We start from the raw sequence: 18987 nt of genomic DNA on the forward strand, positions 1-18987 counted from the left end.
ACGTGGCATGATTGTTGGTGCCAGAAGGGCTGGTCTGAGAATTTCAGAAACTGCTGATCTACTGGGATTTTCACGCACAACCATCTCTAGGGTTTACAGAGAATGGTCCGAAAAAGAAAAAAAATCCAGTGAGCGGCAGTTCTGTGGCCGGAAATGCCATGTTGATGCCAGAGGTCAGAGGAGAATGGGCAGACTGGTTCGAGCTGATAGAAAGGCAACAGTGACTCAAATTGCCACCCGTTACAACCAAGGTAGGCAGAAGAGCATCTCTGAACGCACAGTGCGTCGAACTTTGAGGCAGATGGGCTACAGCAGCAGAAGACCACACTGGGTACCACTCCTCTCAGCTAAGAACAGGAAACTGAGGCTACAATTTGCACAAGCTCATCGAAATTGGACAGTAGAAGATTGGAAAAACGTTGCCTGGTCTGATGAGTCTCGATTTCTGCTGCGACATTCGGATGGTAGGGTCAGAATTTGGCGTAAACAACATGAAAGCATGGATCCATCCTGCCTTGTATCAACGGTTCAGGCTGGTGGTGGTGGTGTCATGGTGTGGGGAATTTTTTCTGGGCACTCTTTGGGCCCCTTGGTACCAATTGAGCATCGTTGCAACGCCACAGCCTACCTGAGTATTGTTGCTGACCATGTCCATCCCTTTATGACCACAATGTACCCAACATCTGATGGCTACTTTCAGCAGGATAATGCGCCATGTCATAAAGCTCGAATCATCTCAGATTGGTTTCTTGAACATGACAATGAGTTTACTGTACTCAAATGGCCTCCTCAGTCACCAGATCTCAATCCAATAGAGCATCTTTGGGATGTGGTGGAACGGGAGATTCGCATCAGGGATGTGCAGCCGACAAATCTGCGCCAACTGTGTGATGCCATCATGTCAATATGGTCCAAAATCTCTGAGGAATGCTTCCAGCACCTTGTTGAATCTCTGCCACGAAGAATTGAGGCAGTTCTGAAGGCAAAAGGGGGTCCAACCCCTTACTAGCATGGTGTACCTAATAAAGTGGCCAGTGAGTGTATATATATATATATATATATATATATATATATATAAAGCTTGAATGTAATGTTATTTATCCTGTGTAATAAAGGATTTCACTGAAATGTGAACATTGTGTCATTTATTTTGCTGGAAACAGACAGTAGCAATTAAACTGCCTTTGTGACAGGAGACTGCTGTGTCGATGTTTGCTTTTAGGTATTTCACATACGCCTTTTGTGCTGTGAGCTCATAGTTCAGTGATTGCATCCAGTCAGCACTTCTGCTTTGTACACAAAATAACAGCTGTCAACAGTTTTGACCAGTACTGGGTGGCAGAAAAATACCAGTGCCATGCTTTATAGGGTATTACTATAAGAGAAAATCTGGCTAATGAGCTTCAAATATCAGTCAGATACTGGAATAAGTCTTTATAGATTAGCCCCTTCCTTCAGTCATCAGAAGCCTGTGACAGATGTCAAACTGTGTCATCCAAAACCTGTAGGACTCCTGGATAGAATGAATGTGGTCTTATATGCTGATTTGTACTTTTTTTTTTCTGTGGTATGCTTACATATACTGTATATATTGACCAAGCGGAAGCCAAAAGGGTACTCCTTTAGCCTCAGGCAATGGAACCCTATAAACAGACAAAAAAAAAACAAAACACATCATCAGGTCCTATGGAGACCAACAGAGATTTGTATACATAGACTGCAATCAGTAAGAACTAATGGCTATAGCAAAAAAATAATGCAAAGAAGAAGAATGAAATACAATGGCAGAATTGTGACTGTAATTAAGATTTTTCTGACTGTTAACCTGTGAGGTACATAAAAATAAATCAAGGCATTCACATAGCCATAATTATTCATATGGCAAAAGGCGCTTACACTTGTATATACCTCACAGATACTGATAAGGAGCAGTTTTCATCAGTGTGTTTTGTGTCAGCTGGATCCTGGTTGTCCCTGTTTGGGGGTATCCCACCCCGCAGCCTGGATCCCTTTGAGTCCTTTGACCTACTATATATGAATGAACATAGTATATATGTTTGATGAAGGGTTTTCACCCAAAACGTTACATAATTCTGTACTTACCCCGCGGTGACCAATAGATATGATATACTGACAATAAATCCTATTTAAGGCATCTCCAAGTGCCTTTAGGTGTGCAGCTCCTTCCCTCTGTCTACTATGTGCCGCATTAATCTCAGTACAGAATAAACGCTTTCCCAGTTGAATGAACTGTTCTGCTTTTCTTGATGTCCCATTTTTGATTGTTTCAGGTCGTCTGTTATTTGCTGGATACAATGACTACACAATCAATGTTTGGGATGTACTAAAAGGAAGTCGTGTGTCCATCTTGTTTGGTCATGAGAACAGAGTCAGCACCTTGCGTGTGTCTCCAGATGGTACTGCATTCTGTTCAGGATCATGGGATCACACTCTAAGAGTAAGATTCACTGCTTGCTGCCTATCCCATTAAATAAAACTTATGCTAAGTTAAAGTATTATGTCACAGGATATTAATTTTCCCAAACTTTTTTCGATAAAACAGCAACACTGCCTAAAAATTGGTTGCAACTATAGTGCCTCCATAGGAGACAACATACAGTACTCCCACAACAGTCACAGCCAAACTGTCCCACATCACAGAAATCAAGAAAATGACTGTAAGAGACTAATTAGTGGCAGATTGTAGGTGGCACACTACTGTACCTACAGTTCTGCTCAGCAAAAGCGATCTATGGTAAATCATTCCTGACACGGAGAGCATTGGCATTCTGGGACAATCCGGCTAATGGTTGGTACCTTTCAGAAGGACCATGCTATTACGGTCAACCTCCATGGTCATTTATTACTTTGAGTAATTTCTCAGCAATGGTGCATATATATATATTAGGGATGAGCTTATCAATGTTCTGTATGCAGGGATTTCCTTCAATTTCACTTGATATCATTATCAGTATAAATATTTTTATCACTTTTTCCACAGATCTGGGCTTGATCCAAGTTGTGAAAGTTAGGCTCATGAACGACTCTTCAGTCTCACTGTACTGGAACAGATGGAGCAGGACATTGCGATGGACACACATTGTTTAGTAGCATACTACTGTCCTCAAAGTTTACAGGTGCTACCAAAAATAGTCAGTGTCAGCTGCTTGTAAATGAAGGTAGTACATATATATAGAGGTCAGACAGCATAGTCATGTTCCCTTAGTGAGCTGGTTCAAATAATATCACAGAGTCTGCTATACGCTTGAAGACATATGCTGACATCTACTGAGACCTCCTCCCATCTTTAGACCTCCAAGACATGCTGTAGGGTTCCCATAATCTATGTAATACTATATTCCGATACTTTCCCATATGGATGCATGGTGTTCCAATATTGGATTATGTCCGATGGGCTTTCCTATATCTGTTTGTTCCTTTGGTAAATTGGTTGCCCCTATTACAGTGGATAAACTATATGAAAGTGTATCTGTTTGGTTGCCTTGAATACTACTGAAGAAACTGTGCTTACTCTGTCGGCCATTAGTAGGAAGTACAGGAATTCCCTTTCCAGTTACTGGCAGATGTGACATTGGTTTAAATACAGATTTCCAGTCCCTTTCTTTTTACATAAAGACATTTTCTTACATTCATATTATTACTGTATATACCGTCTGACATAATACACGAGGCCACAAACTAAGCTGGTGCTTTCTATCAATCCTAACACTGCTAATATGTCTGAAGGATTCAGCATCGTGCAAGTCATGTGCAAAATGCAGTTTTCTGAGTCTTCACATCATTACAAATAAATCTAACTATAAAGACGAGCAACAGTAATCGTCATAGACAGCATGTAGCATTAGGTAGCAGATTAATTTCTATTTCGTGAACACTCTTTTCTTTCCATAACATACACAGAAATATATACATACAGTACATGCATATACGTATATGTTTATATATGTATACACAAGCACACACGCACAATATATATAGTGTTCCTGTAGCTAATACATATATCCATATAGCTACAGTTGGATCTTCTATGTTCACTTATATTCCTGTTTGCATGAAATGAGACTATAAGTAACATGATGGAGTGACATGGTGTCCTGTGTACATGGAGAAGGGCAGCACACTTTTTTACAACACAGTTGGTTAATTTCACAGTGACAGCCAGTATGCGGACAATCACAGAGATAACATTGGGGGATGCATGAGTTCAGTTTTGAGTGATCACTGAGCTGAACATTAAGATTAAAGACAAATAGTAATAAATGAAGTATATTGGACTATGTATTGTGCATCTGATTGATCACTAGGAGTTGAGGCCACAGAACCCATTTACATCATAGCTTCTCGTATACAGCGCTCCATTATATTCACTGCTATAGTAAGTATGATGCTCAGTGAACAACTGAATACAGTAAAATATATGTATCTTAAGTATGTATGATAACTATATCATCACTTTATTAGTTTGGTTTACAATATAGCAATCAATAGTATATTTGTTGGTAAATCAACAAGCAATATCTAATAGGTACTCACGCAGAATGTAGAAATAGCATCCACGTTCCAATGGTCAGTATAAGTATGCCTATCTGTCAATGGATCAAAACTACGATATACAGCGCCTCCTCGGCCAAATACTAGAACATCTGCATGTGCTCATGAATGTTCCTGTGCTTTTATACTGATTAGTATGTCATGTTCTAGGGCACCAGTTAGTTCTCCAGTGCTATAAGTAGATCCAGTAACAAGTTGCTACCATTCTGTAGAATTTAAAGACCATGAGGAAGGGTTTTAATCACCCAGTAAGTCATCTACATACTGGTATAGATAAAGCCTTCTCTGATCTATACTCTTACTCTCCATGTCTGTCAATATTGTATATTACTGCCATATTCCCATGACTCGTATGACTACTTAGATAATACATAAGGGAGTGGTTATACCTACATAACAACCCATATGGGAAATCGCAATGTAGTCTCCTTTTAAGTCATCCAAATCATTTACTATAAAAGATATAGCATTCAATATTAAAGTCACTAATATTTATAGTGTACACACAACTAGAAATACATTTTAATGAGTAACTAAAACTTTTTTATTTAAACTTATAAGAGATATTAAAAAGTTATGAATTTTTGTAGAGCAGCAGTTCAGAGCAGCTTCTAAAAGAGCATGAACAAGGCAGTTGAAATAGCATTTTCGACATGGTGTTTGAGTGAAAAGGAAATAAAATAAGGTATTGGAGTATATTACAAAAGATTCATACCTTTTCAGTGACTGATCAATAACCAAATAAAAGTATAGTTACTCTTTAAAGATCTTAAAGCGGCTGTCTGATCAAAACAAATAAGTCTGCAGTCATTCTGTGTGACTGTAGACTGAGCTTTGGGGATTCGCCAGTTTCAGACCCGGGAACGGAGGGTATGTATGAGTCATACTTACACCCAGCCAGTGGGCGTGGCCTTGTTCTCCATACACTTGTATGGAGCAATGCTGCACCCTCTAGTTGAACACACCCACTGACCATCCATGTCACTGGTTGGGGCATGGCCTCGGATCAATACAAGTGTATGGAGCGAGATTGCACCCACTGGCTGAGGATGAGTATAACTCATACACAGCCTCGTTTCCAGATTCTGAAACTGGTGAGTCCCTGCAGCGCACAGTGCGTGCACTGGGGGATTCATAAATCTGTAGTTACACAGAGTGACTGCAGACTTATCGGTTTTGACTGGACAACCCCTTTAAGATATCCAACAAAGTATCACTTAGCTTCAATACAGCCTATACATATTACATATAGCATAGTATGACACACGCTATGAGATGTCTTCATGGAAACTTTCAGTTAAATGTGACTTGATCAAACTTGCATTGAAAACATCCATTTACTGCACCTATTTACAAACTAGATCTGTGCGAGTGTCTACTTATGTGCCAGGAATGTGTGCATTGCTGATAGTGAAATGATTTCTATATGTCCTACACATTTCAAATCTTGTCATCCAAAAGCTGTAAAACTTTGCCTACTTCTTGGAGTTTTTGTATATAACATGTGTCCCTTATGAAGCTCCAATCCTGACAACTGTTCATCTCTAGAAATATTTCTGTAATTTCCAGGATGATAGATATATAAGGGTAAAATGTAACATTATGTCGGGTATATACTGCCCTTGGCATATACACCTCTAGCTTTAAGTAGCCTCTGTATAGAACGGAATGACAAGGACATGGCGTTGTGCAACTTTAGCACATGCTAAATATAAAGCACAATACATCACTCTTATCGGGGGAGTGATACTTGTGGACATTGATGTATAGAGTGCTGACATACTCCTCTTGAAGGACATTTATTTCAATGAGCTGGACTTTTATGGCAATGACATTGTGAAGAGGCTTTTTTTTTTTTTCTCCAAGTGGCTGTATTCTCATTCATTGCGGGTTTAAAATGTCATAAACATTAGCAGACCGTACATATAAATCCTCCACGGCTAGATGAGAGTATTACACATTTTATAATCTGAAAATAATGTCATTTTATGCAGTTGTCAAAATAATTTATTAAAAAATGCCGGAACGAGTGGTGTTGTATCTTGTTACTTTGTGTTTTTAGAAAAATAGTCAACACTTCAAATGAATCATTCAGTTCTTACTACTGCTTTATTGTACTCTGTTAATGTAATTCTCTCACCCACGACACTCTCGACACTCTGCTGACATAGCATCATAGTCTTGCAAGAAGATGTAGTCCATGTCTTTACATGTCTCGCCACAGGTGTAAGATATACAGCCTGTCCTATAATACCCTGAATTTATTACTTTATAGACTGTAGACGACACCAAAACGGTATTGCACTAGGAGTAGCCTGCCGATATTATTTATTACGTTCAGCTGATGCACTGTTGTATAAATAACTTTCCTATATTGTGTCTGGTGTTTATTGTGTGTGACACTAGATATACAGTAGATATCTATAAAAATAAATATTTTACAATTTAATTCTCTAGTATGTTTCAATTCATCACACACATCAATACTTTCCATTTTGTGGATTTAATTTATGAAGTTGCTCACATCAAACATTGTGTTGCCATAACATACATGGAAGACAGAAAAGCAATATTTTTAGTGCCTGAATCATTTCCAGCCCCATATAAACAACGTGTTCCGTAACCGCTTCACCCCAAGCCTGTTTTCAACTTCCTGACCAGGCCAAATCTTACAATTCTGATAAGTGCCACTTTTTGAGATAATAACTGTCGAACGCTTCAACGTATCTTGATTCTTAGAATAATTTATTTTTACATGTTGTACTTCATATTCATGATGAATTTTGATCTATATGATTTATGTTTATTTATGAAAATATCGTAAATTTCACCAAAAATTGGAAAATGTCTCAATTTTCAAACATTGAAGTTTCATGCCCTTAAACCAGATGGTAATATCACACAAAATAGATAATAGTTTTAGGGTTACACGTTACAAGGGTTAAAAGATTTTCAGCAATTTTTTATTTTTTTCCAACAAAATTTACAAAGTCAATTTATTTTGTGACCACATCACATTTGAAGGGACTTTGAGTGGCCTATGTGACGGAAAATACCCAAAAGTGACACTATTATAAAAAACGCTCAAAACCACATTCAAGAAGTTTATTAACCTTTTAGGTGCTTCACAGGAATTAAAGGAATATGGAAGGAATAAATGAACAATTGAATTTTTCCCACACAAATGTTGCTTTTGCTAAATGTTTCATTTTTACAAGGATAACATGAGAAAATGCAGTTTGTTGTGCAATTTCTTCTGACTACATCGATACCCCATACGTAGTGGAAAACTACCGTATGGGCGCATGGCAGGGCTCGGAAGGAAAACAGCACTGTTTGACTTTTGGAGTGCAAAATTGGCTGAAACAGACAGCTGACATCATGTCGCGTTTTCAGAGCTCCTGATGTGCCTAAACAGTGGAAACCACACACAAGTGACCCTATTTTGGAAATGAAACCTCTCAAGGAATGTATTTACAAGTAAGGTGAGCACCTTGAACCCGAAGGTGCTACACAGAATTTTATAACATTGAAATGAAAATTAAAGAATACATTTTCCCTACAAAAATGTTCCATTTGCCCCACATAATCGTAAAAGTAGAAAATGGACTATACAATTTGTTGTGGAATTTCTCTTGAGTACACAAACACCCCATAAGTGCTGGAAAACTATGGTTTGGGCATGCATTGTTTTGACGATGCGGCGACAGCATCAAATTGCAACATGTTGCTTTTGACGTGGGTCGCTGCATCCACATACATCCGTATGGCCTGCGTACCCAATGCTAAAGATAGGTACGCAGGCGGCATGCAGACGTAGGCAGAGCTGACCGGAGGAGGTGCCTCAGTGGGCGGAGCTTCATGGAGGAAGTCCGCAGCCCTTCGCAGCTCTGCCATCCGCAAATGTGAAGCTGGCCTTAAGCACTTCATTGACAGCAAGAAGCCCTCTCACTGACGTTTCCTTCCACTGTAGGCTGCTCCAGGATCGGTATTGCACACTGTTTCACCCTACTTTGTCACAGCCTAGGTTGTCACCAAAGTACAGTTTTGGGAGGTTCTCTTCACCTGCTCAATGGCTCCGCATCTTATTGCTATAGACGCCCTGGATCTACCGCTCAAGACCCTCACTAGTCCCACAGTCTCAGTCCTCTTTAGTTCCGCACCTTCGGCATTTCTCAAGCTCAGGGTTTCTAGTGACACGTCATCCTATTTAAGGACCACTTTAAAGAGAATCTGTCACCTATTTTTTCATATATAAGCTGCAGCCACCGCCATCAGGGGCTTATCTACAGCATTCTGTAATGCTGTAGATAAGCCCCCGATGTAACCTGTAAGATAAGAAAAACGAGTTATATTATACTCACCTGGGGGTCTGGTCCCATGGATGTCGTGGTCCGGGTCTGGCGCCTCCCATCTAGCGATGACGTCCTCCTCCTTGCTTCTGTTACGCTCCTGCGCAGACGTACTTTATCTGCCCAGTTGTGGATCTTTTTGCTCAACTCTTATTTTAAGTCATGCAAGATTGGTATGGAGGTTCCTGGTTATTGGTGATCAGGAATAGAAGCAAGAAATTTGTCACTTAGAAGTTATTTTAAGTTATGACAGAACATTCAAGTATTTGACATTCTTTAGTATAGTCAGACAGGGTTAACAAAAGGAATTACAGGGCCCCATACTTGCAAAATTTTCCAGTATACAAGGAAGACTCTTTTGGCAGGGCCCTACTCTACTGTAAAAATATTAACAATTTCTTATAATATTCAACACTCTTTTTAGGTATATTTTTATTTATTTTTCTTTAAGGGAATGGGTCACATACATTTTTTTTAATGGCAAATAATACCACATACAAGGGACAAATACCATCACATTCTCAAGACCAGATCACATATTACCATAACATAGTGACCAAATAATACCACATGCAAAGAACAAATATTGCCACACCATGACCAGACCACATATTACCACCACATAATGACAGAATAATATCACACACAAGGGACAAATATGGCCACACCATAATCAGATCACATATTCCCACCATATATTGACTGAATAGTATAATACTGATCATTAATAAAAAAACACAATACTAATATTACCACAAGTGGCATTATGCACAGGAACTTTGTACATAGTACACAGTGTATAGTGTCAGTGCACACGTAATGCAGTGATCACCAGTGACATTATACACAGGAGCTCTGTATATAGTGTGGTGTAATGACCACTGTGTCCGCTAGGGGGTGCTGTGTGGAGGTCCCAAGAGAGAGGATGAGTGGCAGAATATGGAAGGACCGTTATGTATCTCAAGGTGGGTGGCCTTGAGATGGAGACTTATGTATGTGTGTGGATCAGCAATGACATTGCTGAGGTGTTGCTTCAATGTGTCAGGGAGTAGTCTCCAGGTAACTAGAGAGATGGGCGGGCCTGGTTATCTAAAAAACCAACCCAGGGGGTGTGTTTAAAGAACACTGTTGTAAAGAGTGTGAGTGGTTGAAGGACCTGTGATGAGGTCATAGTCATGTGACCCGGTGGGCGTGGCTATGGTCCATATAATGTGGCCAGGGGAGGTCACATGTGAATGCTGGGACCTGGTTGGTCCAGTGTGGAAGGCCCAGTCTGAGAGAGATGGGGGACTGCCTTCTGACAGCAAGTGAACGCTGTGTGTTAATGGCTGCACGTGCCTGGGAGCTCCCTGGAGGGAATGGACGTCTGCAGTATGCTAAAGGAACCATGAGTGACCCTGACGTGGGTGAGATAACCGAGGCTACAGAGTAACAGAGCTGAACTCTGTCACGGACGCTATGCTGTTAAGAGACCTTTATGTTGCTTCTATGGGTTTATGCTGCTGAATAAACCTCATGGACTATACTGCTTTATGAAAACCCATGATGGATCTGGTTTTGTGGTGGCTAAGCGAGAATCCCCTAACTGAATGACAGCGCTACCTCACAATAGTATCAGTGTACAGGTAATACAGGGGTCACCAGTGACATTATACACGGGAGCTCTCTATATAGTATCAGTGTACAGGTAATACAGGGGTCACTAGTGACATTATACACAGGAGCTCTGTACATAGTGTCATTGTACAGGTAAGGCTAGGTTTACATTTGCATTCAGGAGGGCTGTGGATGGCTGCCTACTTCCTCATTTTTTCCTCCCTGAAGCTCTGCCTACTTCTGTATGCCATCCGCAGCCCTCCTGAATGCAAATGTGAAACCAGCCTTAGACAGTGATCACCAATGACATTATACTAAGTAGTTTTGTGTATAGTGTACTGGTAATGCAGTGATCACCAGTGACATTATACACAGGAACTCTGTACATAGTGTATAGGTAATGCAGTGATGACCTGTAAAATTATACAATGGCGTTCTGTATATAGTGTAAGTGTACAGATAATACAGGGATCACCAGTAACATTATACACAGGAGCTCTGTATATAGTATATAGGTAATACAGGGATCACCAGTGACATTATACACAGGAGCTCTGTATATACAGTCAGCGTACAGGTAATACAGGGAACACCAGTGACATTATACACAGGAGGTCTGTACATAGCGTATAGTGTAAGTGAACTGACTCACCAGTGATGTCTCTATATGAAGATATTCATCTTCGCTTTTCTTCTTCATCCAGCACAGACTGCCATCACTTCTTCCAGCCAGGACTTGTCTCTGCCGAAAAAAAAATGTAATCTTCTATTTTGGGTGTGCTGGCTTCATTTTTTTATGTATATTGGAGGATTAGTTTATGCATGGGATGCTCTGCACCCCTGCCCTCCCACTTTTTGCTGGTGCGGCCTTGATTCTTTCTAGATACATAGATAAAAAGAAAACACAGCAGCACTCTCTCTGTAAGGGTCAAGATATATGAAAACACTGGAAGCATTGAATGTAAGCTGTATTGTTACTCAATAAGATGTAGGCTGCGTTCACACGTAGCGGTTTTTCGTGTTTTCGCGGTGGTTTTAAACGCGCAATTTTGCCATGAAAGCGCGAAAAATAAGCACCCCATGCATTCCTATGGGATTCCGCAATGCTGTGCTAATGCTGCGGTTTTTACCGCAGCGGAATCGCTTCACGGTAAAAAACGCAGCATGCTCATTAATTTAGGGGAATCGCGGCAATCCTGCACCCATAGGAATGCATTGTTCTGCTTACTTTCCGTATGTGGCTGTGCACACCATGCGAAAAGTAAGCAGAACATTTGCGGATGGTACCCACAGTCCGGAGGAGAGGAGACTGTCCTCCAGGCTTTGGGTACCATATCCCTGTAAAAAATAGAATTTAAAATAAAAAATATTGTTATTCTCACCTTCCGGCGTCCCGCGCAGCCTTCCCGCCTCTCTCCACGCTCCCGGTCCCAGTAAACCATTGCAAGAATTACCACGATGACGTCCGTTCTCGCGGGATCATGAAGTCTCGCGGGATCATGAAGTCTCGCGGTCATTCGCGCAACGTCATCGCGAATGATCGCGAGACGTTGCGAACCCGCGAGAACGGACGTCATCGCGGTAATTCTCGCAAAGGATTACTGGGACCGGGAGCGTGGAGAGAGGCGGGAAGGCTGCGCGGGACACCGGAAGGTGAGAATAACATTATTTTTTATTTGTTTTATTATTTTTTACATCCTATCTTTTACTATTGATGCCGCATAGGCAGCCTCAATAGTAAAAAGTTGGTCACACTCGTCAAACACTATGTGTCTGACTGATACTGCTGATACTGAGTTGAATCCCTGCGACCCTAACTTTAACAAGATTCCCGGTGCCGGCATTGGCCACACAGCCCCAAAGCATGATGGAACCTCCACCAAATTTTACTGTGGGTACCAAGTGTTTTTCTTGGAATGCTGTGTTTTTTAGCCTCCATGCATAACGCCTTTTTGTATGACCAAACAACTCAATCTTTGTTTCATCAGTCCACAGGACCTTCTTCCAAAATGTAACTGGCTTGTCCAAATGTGCTTTTGCATACCTCAGGCGACTCTGTTTGTGGCGTGCTTGCAGAAACGGCTTCTTTCGCATCACTCTCCCATACAGCTCCTCCTTGTGCAAAGTGCACTGTATTGTTGACCGATGCACAGTGACACCATCTGCAGCAAGATGATACTGCAGGTCTTTGGAGGTGGTCTGTGGATTGTCCTTGACTGTTCTCACCATTCTTCTTCTCTGCCTTTCTGATATTTTTCTTGGCCTGCCACTTCTGGGCTTAACAAGAACTGTACCTGTGTTCTTCCATTTCCTTACTATGTTCCTCACAGTGGAAACTGACAGGTTAAATCTCTGAGACAACTTTTTGTATCCTTCCCCTGAAAAGCTATGTTGAATAACCTTTGTTTTCAGATCATTTGAGAGTTCTTTTGAGGAGCCCATGATGCCACTCTTCATAGGAGAATCAAATAGGAGAACTACTTGCAAGTGGCCACCTTAAATACCTTTTCTCATGATTTGATACACCTGGCTATGAAGTTCAAAGCTCAATGAGGTTACAAAACCAATTTAGTGCTTCAGGAAGTCAGTAAAAAGTAGTTAGGAGTGTTGAAATCAAGAAAATGATAAGGGTGCCCATACATTTGCATTGGTCAAATTTTGTTAAAATGCAGATTGTACATTTTCTGTTAGTACAATAAACCTCATTTGAATCCAGAAATATAACAGAGTCCATCAGTTATTAGTAGAGTTGAGCGAAACGGGTCGAAAAAATTCAAAAGTCTCCGACTTTTGGCAAAGTCGGGTTTCATGAAACGAAACCCGACCCTAGGATGAGTTCGGCCACGAGGTCGGCGACTTACGCGCCAAAGTCGCGTTTCAAAAGTTTGTTTTGCGCTCTTTTTCAGCCAATCAGGATCCACGGACACTGTGGGCAACGTGATGACATAGGCACGGGTCACCACCATCTTTCAGAAGGGCATGCAAGTGATTGGCTTGCTTTGGTGGGCGTCACAGGGGGTATAAAAGGGCGTGCACGCCGACCGCCATCTTACTTCTGCCGATCTTAGTATAGGGAGAGGTTGCTGCTGATTCTGTAGGGAGAGCGTTAGGCAGGGAAGAAGACAAAAAAACTGCTTCTGCTGCTAGCGATTTGGCCCGCACAACACACCAGTCACTGTGTGTGCAGTGCAAGGGGAGGCTATATAGTGGTGTATCAGTGGTGTTGGTTGTTGGGCTGCCTTCTAAGGCTTCCTGACATTCCTGCATTGCTGTTTACCCACTGCTCCGCAAACTGCTTTTTTAAAAGCAATCCCAATTTTTTTTTTTTGTCCTGCTGAGAAGAAAAAAAAAACTCCTTCTGCTGCTAGCAATTTGGCCTGCACAACACACCAGTCACTGTGTGTGCAGTGCAAGGGGAGGCTATATAGTGGTGTATCAGTGGTGTTGGTTATTGGGCTGCCTTCTAAGGCTTCCTGACATTCCTGCATTGCTGTTTACCCACTGCTCCGCAAACTGCTTTTTTAAAAGCAATCCAATCTCCCTTATCCTCTAGTCACTTTTGTCACAGCTGTGCCATCGAGCCTGTCACATAGCGCTCAGATATTCATTGGGCCTCACACAATCCAAAAGTGTCCAGTGTCCAAAAGTGTGTGCAGAGATTCAAAATCTCCCTTATCCTCTAGTCACTTTGGTCACAGCTGTGCCATCGAGCCTGTCACATAGCGCTCAGATATCAGTGGGCCTCACACAATCCAAAAGTGTCCATCCAGTGTCCAAAAGTGTGTGCAGAGATTCAAAATCTCCCTTATCCTCTAGTCACTTTGGTCACAGCTGTGCCATCGAGCCTGTCACATAGCGCTCAGATATCAGTGGGCCTCACACAATCCAAAAGTGTCCAGTGTCCAAAAGTGTGTGCAGAGATTCAAAATCTCCCTTATCCTCTAGTCACTTTGGTCACAGCTGTGCCATCGAGCCTGTCACATAGCGCTCAGATATCAGTGGGCCTCACACAATCCAAAAGTGTCCATCCAGTGTCCAAAAGTGTGTGCAGAGATTCAAAATCTCCCTTATCCTCTAGTCACTTTGGTCACAGCTGTGCCATCGAGCGTGTCACATAGCGCTCAGATATCAGTGGGCCTCACACAATCCAAAAGTGTCCAGTGTCCAAAAGTGTGTGCAGAGATTCAAAATCTCCCTTATCCTCTAGTCACTTTGGTCACAGCTGTGCCATCGAGCCTGTCACATAGCGCTCAGATATCAGTGGGCCTCACACAATCCAAAAGTGTCCATCCAGTGTCCAAAAGTATGTGCAGAGATTCAAAATCTCCCTTATCCTCTAGTCACTTTGGTCACAGCTGTGCCATCGAGCCTGTCACATAGCGCTCAGATATCAGTGGGCCTCACACAATCCAAAAGTGTCCAGTGTCCAAAAGTGTGTGCAGAGATTCAAAATCTCCCTTATCCTCTAGTCACTTTGGTCACAGCTGTGCCATCGAGCGTGTCACATAGCGCTCAGATATCAGTGGGCCTCACACAATCCAAAAGTGTCCAGTGTCCAAAAGTGTGTGCAGAGATTCAAAATCTCCCATATCCTCTAGTCACTTTGGTCACAGCTGTGCCATCGAGCCTGTCACATAGCGCTCAGATATCAGTGGGCCTCACACAATCCAAAAGTGTCCAGTGTCCAAAAGTGTGTGCAGAGATTCAAAATCTCCCTTATCCTCTAGTCACTTTGGTAACAGCTGTGCCATCGAGCCTGTCACATAGCGCTCAGATATCAGTGGGCCTCACACAATCCAAAAGTGTCCAGTGTCCAAAAGTGTGTGCAGAGATTCAAAATCTCCCTTATCCTCTAGTCACTTTGGTCACAGCTGTGCCATCGAGCCTGTCACATAGCGCTCAGATATCAGTGGGCCTCACACAATCCAAAAGTGTCCAGTGTCCAAAAGTGTGTGCAGAGATTCAAAATCTCCCTTATCCTCTAGTCACTTTGGTCACAGCTGTGCCATCGAGCCTGTCACATAGCGCTCAGATATCAGTGGGCCTCACACAATCCAAAAGTGTCCAGTGTCCACAAGTGTCTGCAGAAATTCAAAATCTCCCCTGTCCTATAGACACCTTGTACCTTGTTTTACATTACTATATAGTTTGTTGGATTTTGTCTACATTTCTACCAAAAATGAGGAAGGTTGGTGGAAGAGGCCGTGGAATTGGGCGGGGGTTGGCAGCTGGTAATGATGGTGTTGGTGGTGGATCTGATGGTAGTGGCAAGAGCAAAATAGGACCGAATGCAGGAGGTGCTGACCCTGCGTCATCGTCTGGCTACATAAGGCCTCGAACGCTTAGTTTTCTAGGAGTTGGCAAACCGCTTTTAAAGGCAGAGCATCAGGAAAAAGTTTTGTCTTACATTGCTGACTCAGCCTCCAGCTCTATCGCCTCCTCTTCTTCAGTTGTAAAAAGTAAAAGCACTGAGTCGTCATTGGAGGCTCATGTTCATGAACCACACCTTTCCTTGTGTCCTTCACCCCAACCAAGATTGAAGGATGACGCAGGCCATACTACTGATTACTCCATGGAGCTGTTTTCACATACCATGCCTGGATTATCAAGTGAAATGGTGAATTACCCAGGCCAAGATGAATCTGACATGGAGTGCACTGATGCACAGCCGCTGATGGATGATTCTGCTGGTACATTCACTCAGAGCACTACATTGTCCTCGCAGTGTACAGAGCCAGATTCTGACCCTGATGAGACTCAGGTGCCCCTTCCCGCACACTATACCACCATACACGGTGACACAGAGGAAGGTGCACATGACATAGAAGAGGAGGTGATGGATGACCCAGTTGTTGACCCAGATTGGCATCCATTGGGGGAAGAGGGTGCTGCTTCCAATAGCTCAGATGAGGAGCATCCACAGCAGACATCGACATCGCAACAGCTGTTATCTGGCAGGCCCGGAGCACTCCAAAGACAGGTTCCAAACATCAAAAGAGTTGCTGGACAGCTTGTCCAGAGGGTCAAAAGATCACAGCGTGCTAGGCCGCAAAATGTCTGCCAAAGTAGGAAGAGTGCAGTGTGGCACTTTTTTGAACAAAATCCTCATGATCAGGCCAAGGTTATCTGTAAGAAGTGCGCAAAGACCTTTAGCCGAGGGAAAAGTCTGAAAAGTTTGAATACCAGTTGCATGCTTAGACATTTAACCAGCATGCACTTGCAAGCGTGGACACAACACCAAACCTCAAGTGCCACATGTGCAACTGATCACAACGAAGGTAGTCAGCAATGCTACATTGTTTCCCCCACTGTAAGCCCACTGGTTAGCACAGCAGCAAATGTTGAGGTGTCGTTGCAAGACCACAGCAGTCAGGGAATCCCACTGTTATATCAACAAAATACTGATTCTAGGCCATCAGAAAGAACACCAACTCCATCACCATCATCAACCCTCTCTCAGTCCGCCCTGTCCACCGCTACTTCCACCATATGCAGCTCTCAAGTCCAGCTCACCCTCCCAGACACTATGAGTAGGTCAAGAAAGTACTCAGTCTCTCATCTGCGTACACTGGGTTTGAACGCCCACATTGCCAAACTAATCTCGTTTGAGATGATGCCCTTTCGGTTGGTGGAAACCACAGCTTTCCGCGAACTCATGGCCTATGCAGTACCACGTTATGACCTACCCAGTCGCCACTTCTTCTCTCGCAAAGCCATCCCAGCCCTCCACCATCATATGAAAGACCGCATTGTCCATGCACTCAAGCAGTCAGTGAGCGGAAAGGTGCACCTCACAACTGATGCATGGTCCAGTCGGCATGGCCAGGGCCGTTACGTGTCCATTACTGCGCACTGGGTTAATGTGATGGATGCAGGGTCCACAGGGGACAGCGGTGGTGGGACAGTGCTGCCTAGCCCATGGTATAGGAAACAGTTGGCTGTAGGCGTTCGACTCTCCTCCTCCTCCTCCTCCTCCAGAAGCGAAAGCTCGTCCACAGAGCGCAGTCGTACGAGCACTCCATCTGCAGCTGCCACTGTTGCACACGATGTGTCCCCCTATCGAGCAGCTAGTGGAAAGCGTCAGCAGGCTGTGTTGCAGATGATGTGTTTGGGCGACAGACACACCGCCGAGGTGCTGGCCGAGTACTTGAAGCGACAAACTGAGTCATGGCTGGGCAGTGTACATCTTGAGGCAGGCAAGGTAGTTAGTGATAATGGCCGTAATTTTGTGGCAGCCATAGCCCTTTCAAAACTCAGCCACATACCTTGCTTGGCTCACACCTTGAACCTGGTGGTGCAGTGCTTCCTCAAAAATTATCCGGAGTTAACAGCCCTGCTCCAGAAGGTGCGAAGACTGTGTGCGCACATCCGCCGGTCGCCTGTACACTCCGTTCGTATGCAGAAGCTGCAGCGATTGCTCCACCTTCCCAACCACCGCCTCATTATCGACATTGCAACAAGGTGGAACCCCACCCTGCACATGGTGGAGCGGCTGTGCGAGCAGAGGCAGGCCATAATGCATTTGTGGGAGGATACACGGCCAGGCACTTTGAGAGCAGACATGGAGTTGACAGGTGTGCAGTGGTCGAAGCTGAAAGACCTTTGTAAAGTCCTTCAGTGTTTTGAGGAATGCACACGGCTGGTAAGCACAGACGACGCCATCCTAAGCATGAGCATCCCACTTATGCGTCTGCTCATGCAAACTTTGACGCACCTTAAGGAGCAGGCGTCTGCAGCCAATGTTGATGAGGAGGAAGAGGAGGAGGGAATCCTTGATGACATTCAGCCATTGTCTGCTCAGGGACCTCTCCTGAACGAGGTGGAGGAAGAAGAGGAGGAGGAGGATGATGATGGGGATGATTACTTAGGGGAGGAGGATGCATCTCGTGGGGCAAGTGAAAATGTTGGCGTGGCAAGGTCTGGTACAGGGTTTGTGCGTGACTGGAGGGATGTGGATTTGCCAGAAAGTGCTCCTCCACCCAGCACTCGCAGTGCATCATTGACACCGGGAACATTGGCCCACATGTCAGATTATGCCTTGCGGATCCTAAAAAGGGACCCCCGCATTGCCAAAATGATGAACGATGACGACTACTGGTTGGCCAGCATCCTGGATCCACGCTATAAAGGCAAATTACAAAACATCATGCCACAGGAGAACCTTGACCTAATATTGGCTAATAAACAAGCAACTCTGGTAAATCGGTTGCTTGAGGCATTCCCAGCACACAGCAGCGGTGATGGTTCTCACACGAGCCGTACGGGCCGGGGGCAGCTTGGCAGAGGTGTTCGTGGTGCACACAGCAGAAGTGGCGTTGGAGACAGGGGTTTCATGACAATGTTGTGGACTGATTTTTCAAATACTGCTCACACAACTGGTAATACTGCATCGATGGAAAGTGACAGGAGACAGCAGTTGTCAACTATGGTTACAAACTACTTTTCCTCCCATATCGTTGTTCTCCCA

General features: G+C 43.4%; 1 protein-coding gene across 1 annotated transcript in view; it reads left to right on the top strand.

Moving 5' to 3' along the window:
* The window catches only part of GNB5 (G protein subunit beta 5), an 83464-nt gene extending 76443 nt beyond the window's left edge, over positions 1 to 7021 (top strand). Inside the window, exons 10-11 of the mRNA XM_073568418.1 lie at positions 2292 to 2458; positions 3002 to 7021. Of these exons, the coding sequence (XP_073424519.1) occupies positions 2292 to 2458; positions 3002 to 3013 (179 nt within the window). The 3' untranslated portion in view covers positions 3014 to 7021. The remainder of the gene's footprint in view (positions 1 to 2291; positions 2459 to 3001) is intronic.
* Positions 7022 to 18987: the final 11966 nt, after the last annotated feature.

This window comes from Dendrobates tinctorius, unplaced genomic scaffold (assembly GCF_039654945.1).
Source record: "Dendrobates tinctorius isolate UK_male_01 unplaced genomic scaffold, ASM3965494v1 ptg000022l, whole genome shotgun sequence".
In the NCBI taxonomy this organism is placed as follows: Eukaryota; Metazoa; Chordata; class Amphibia; order Anura; family Dendrobatidae; genus Dendrobates; species Dendrobates tinctorius.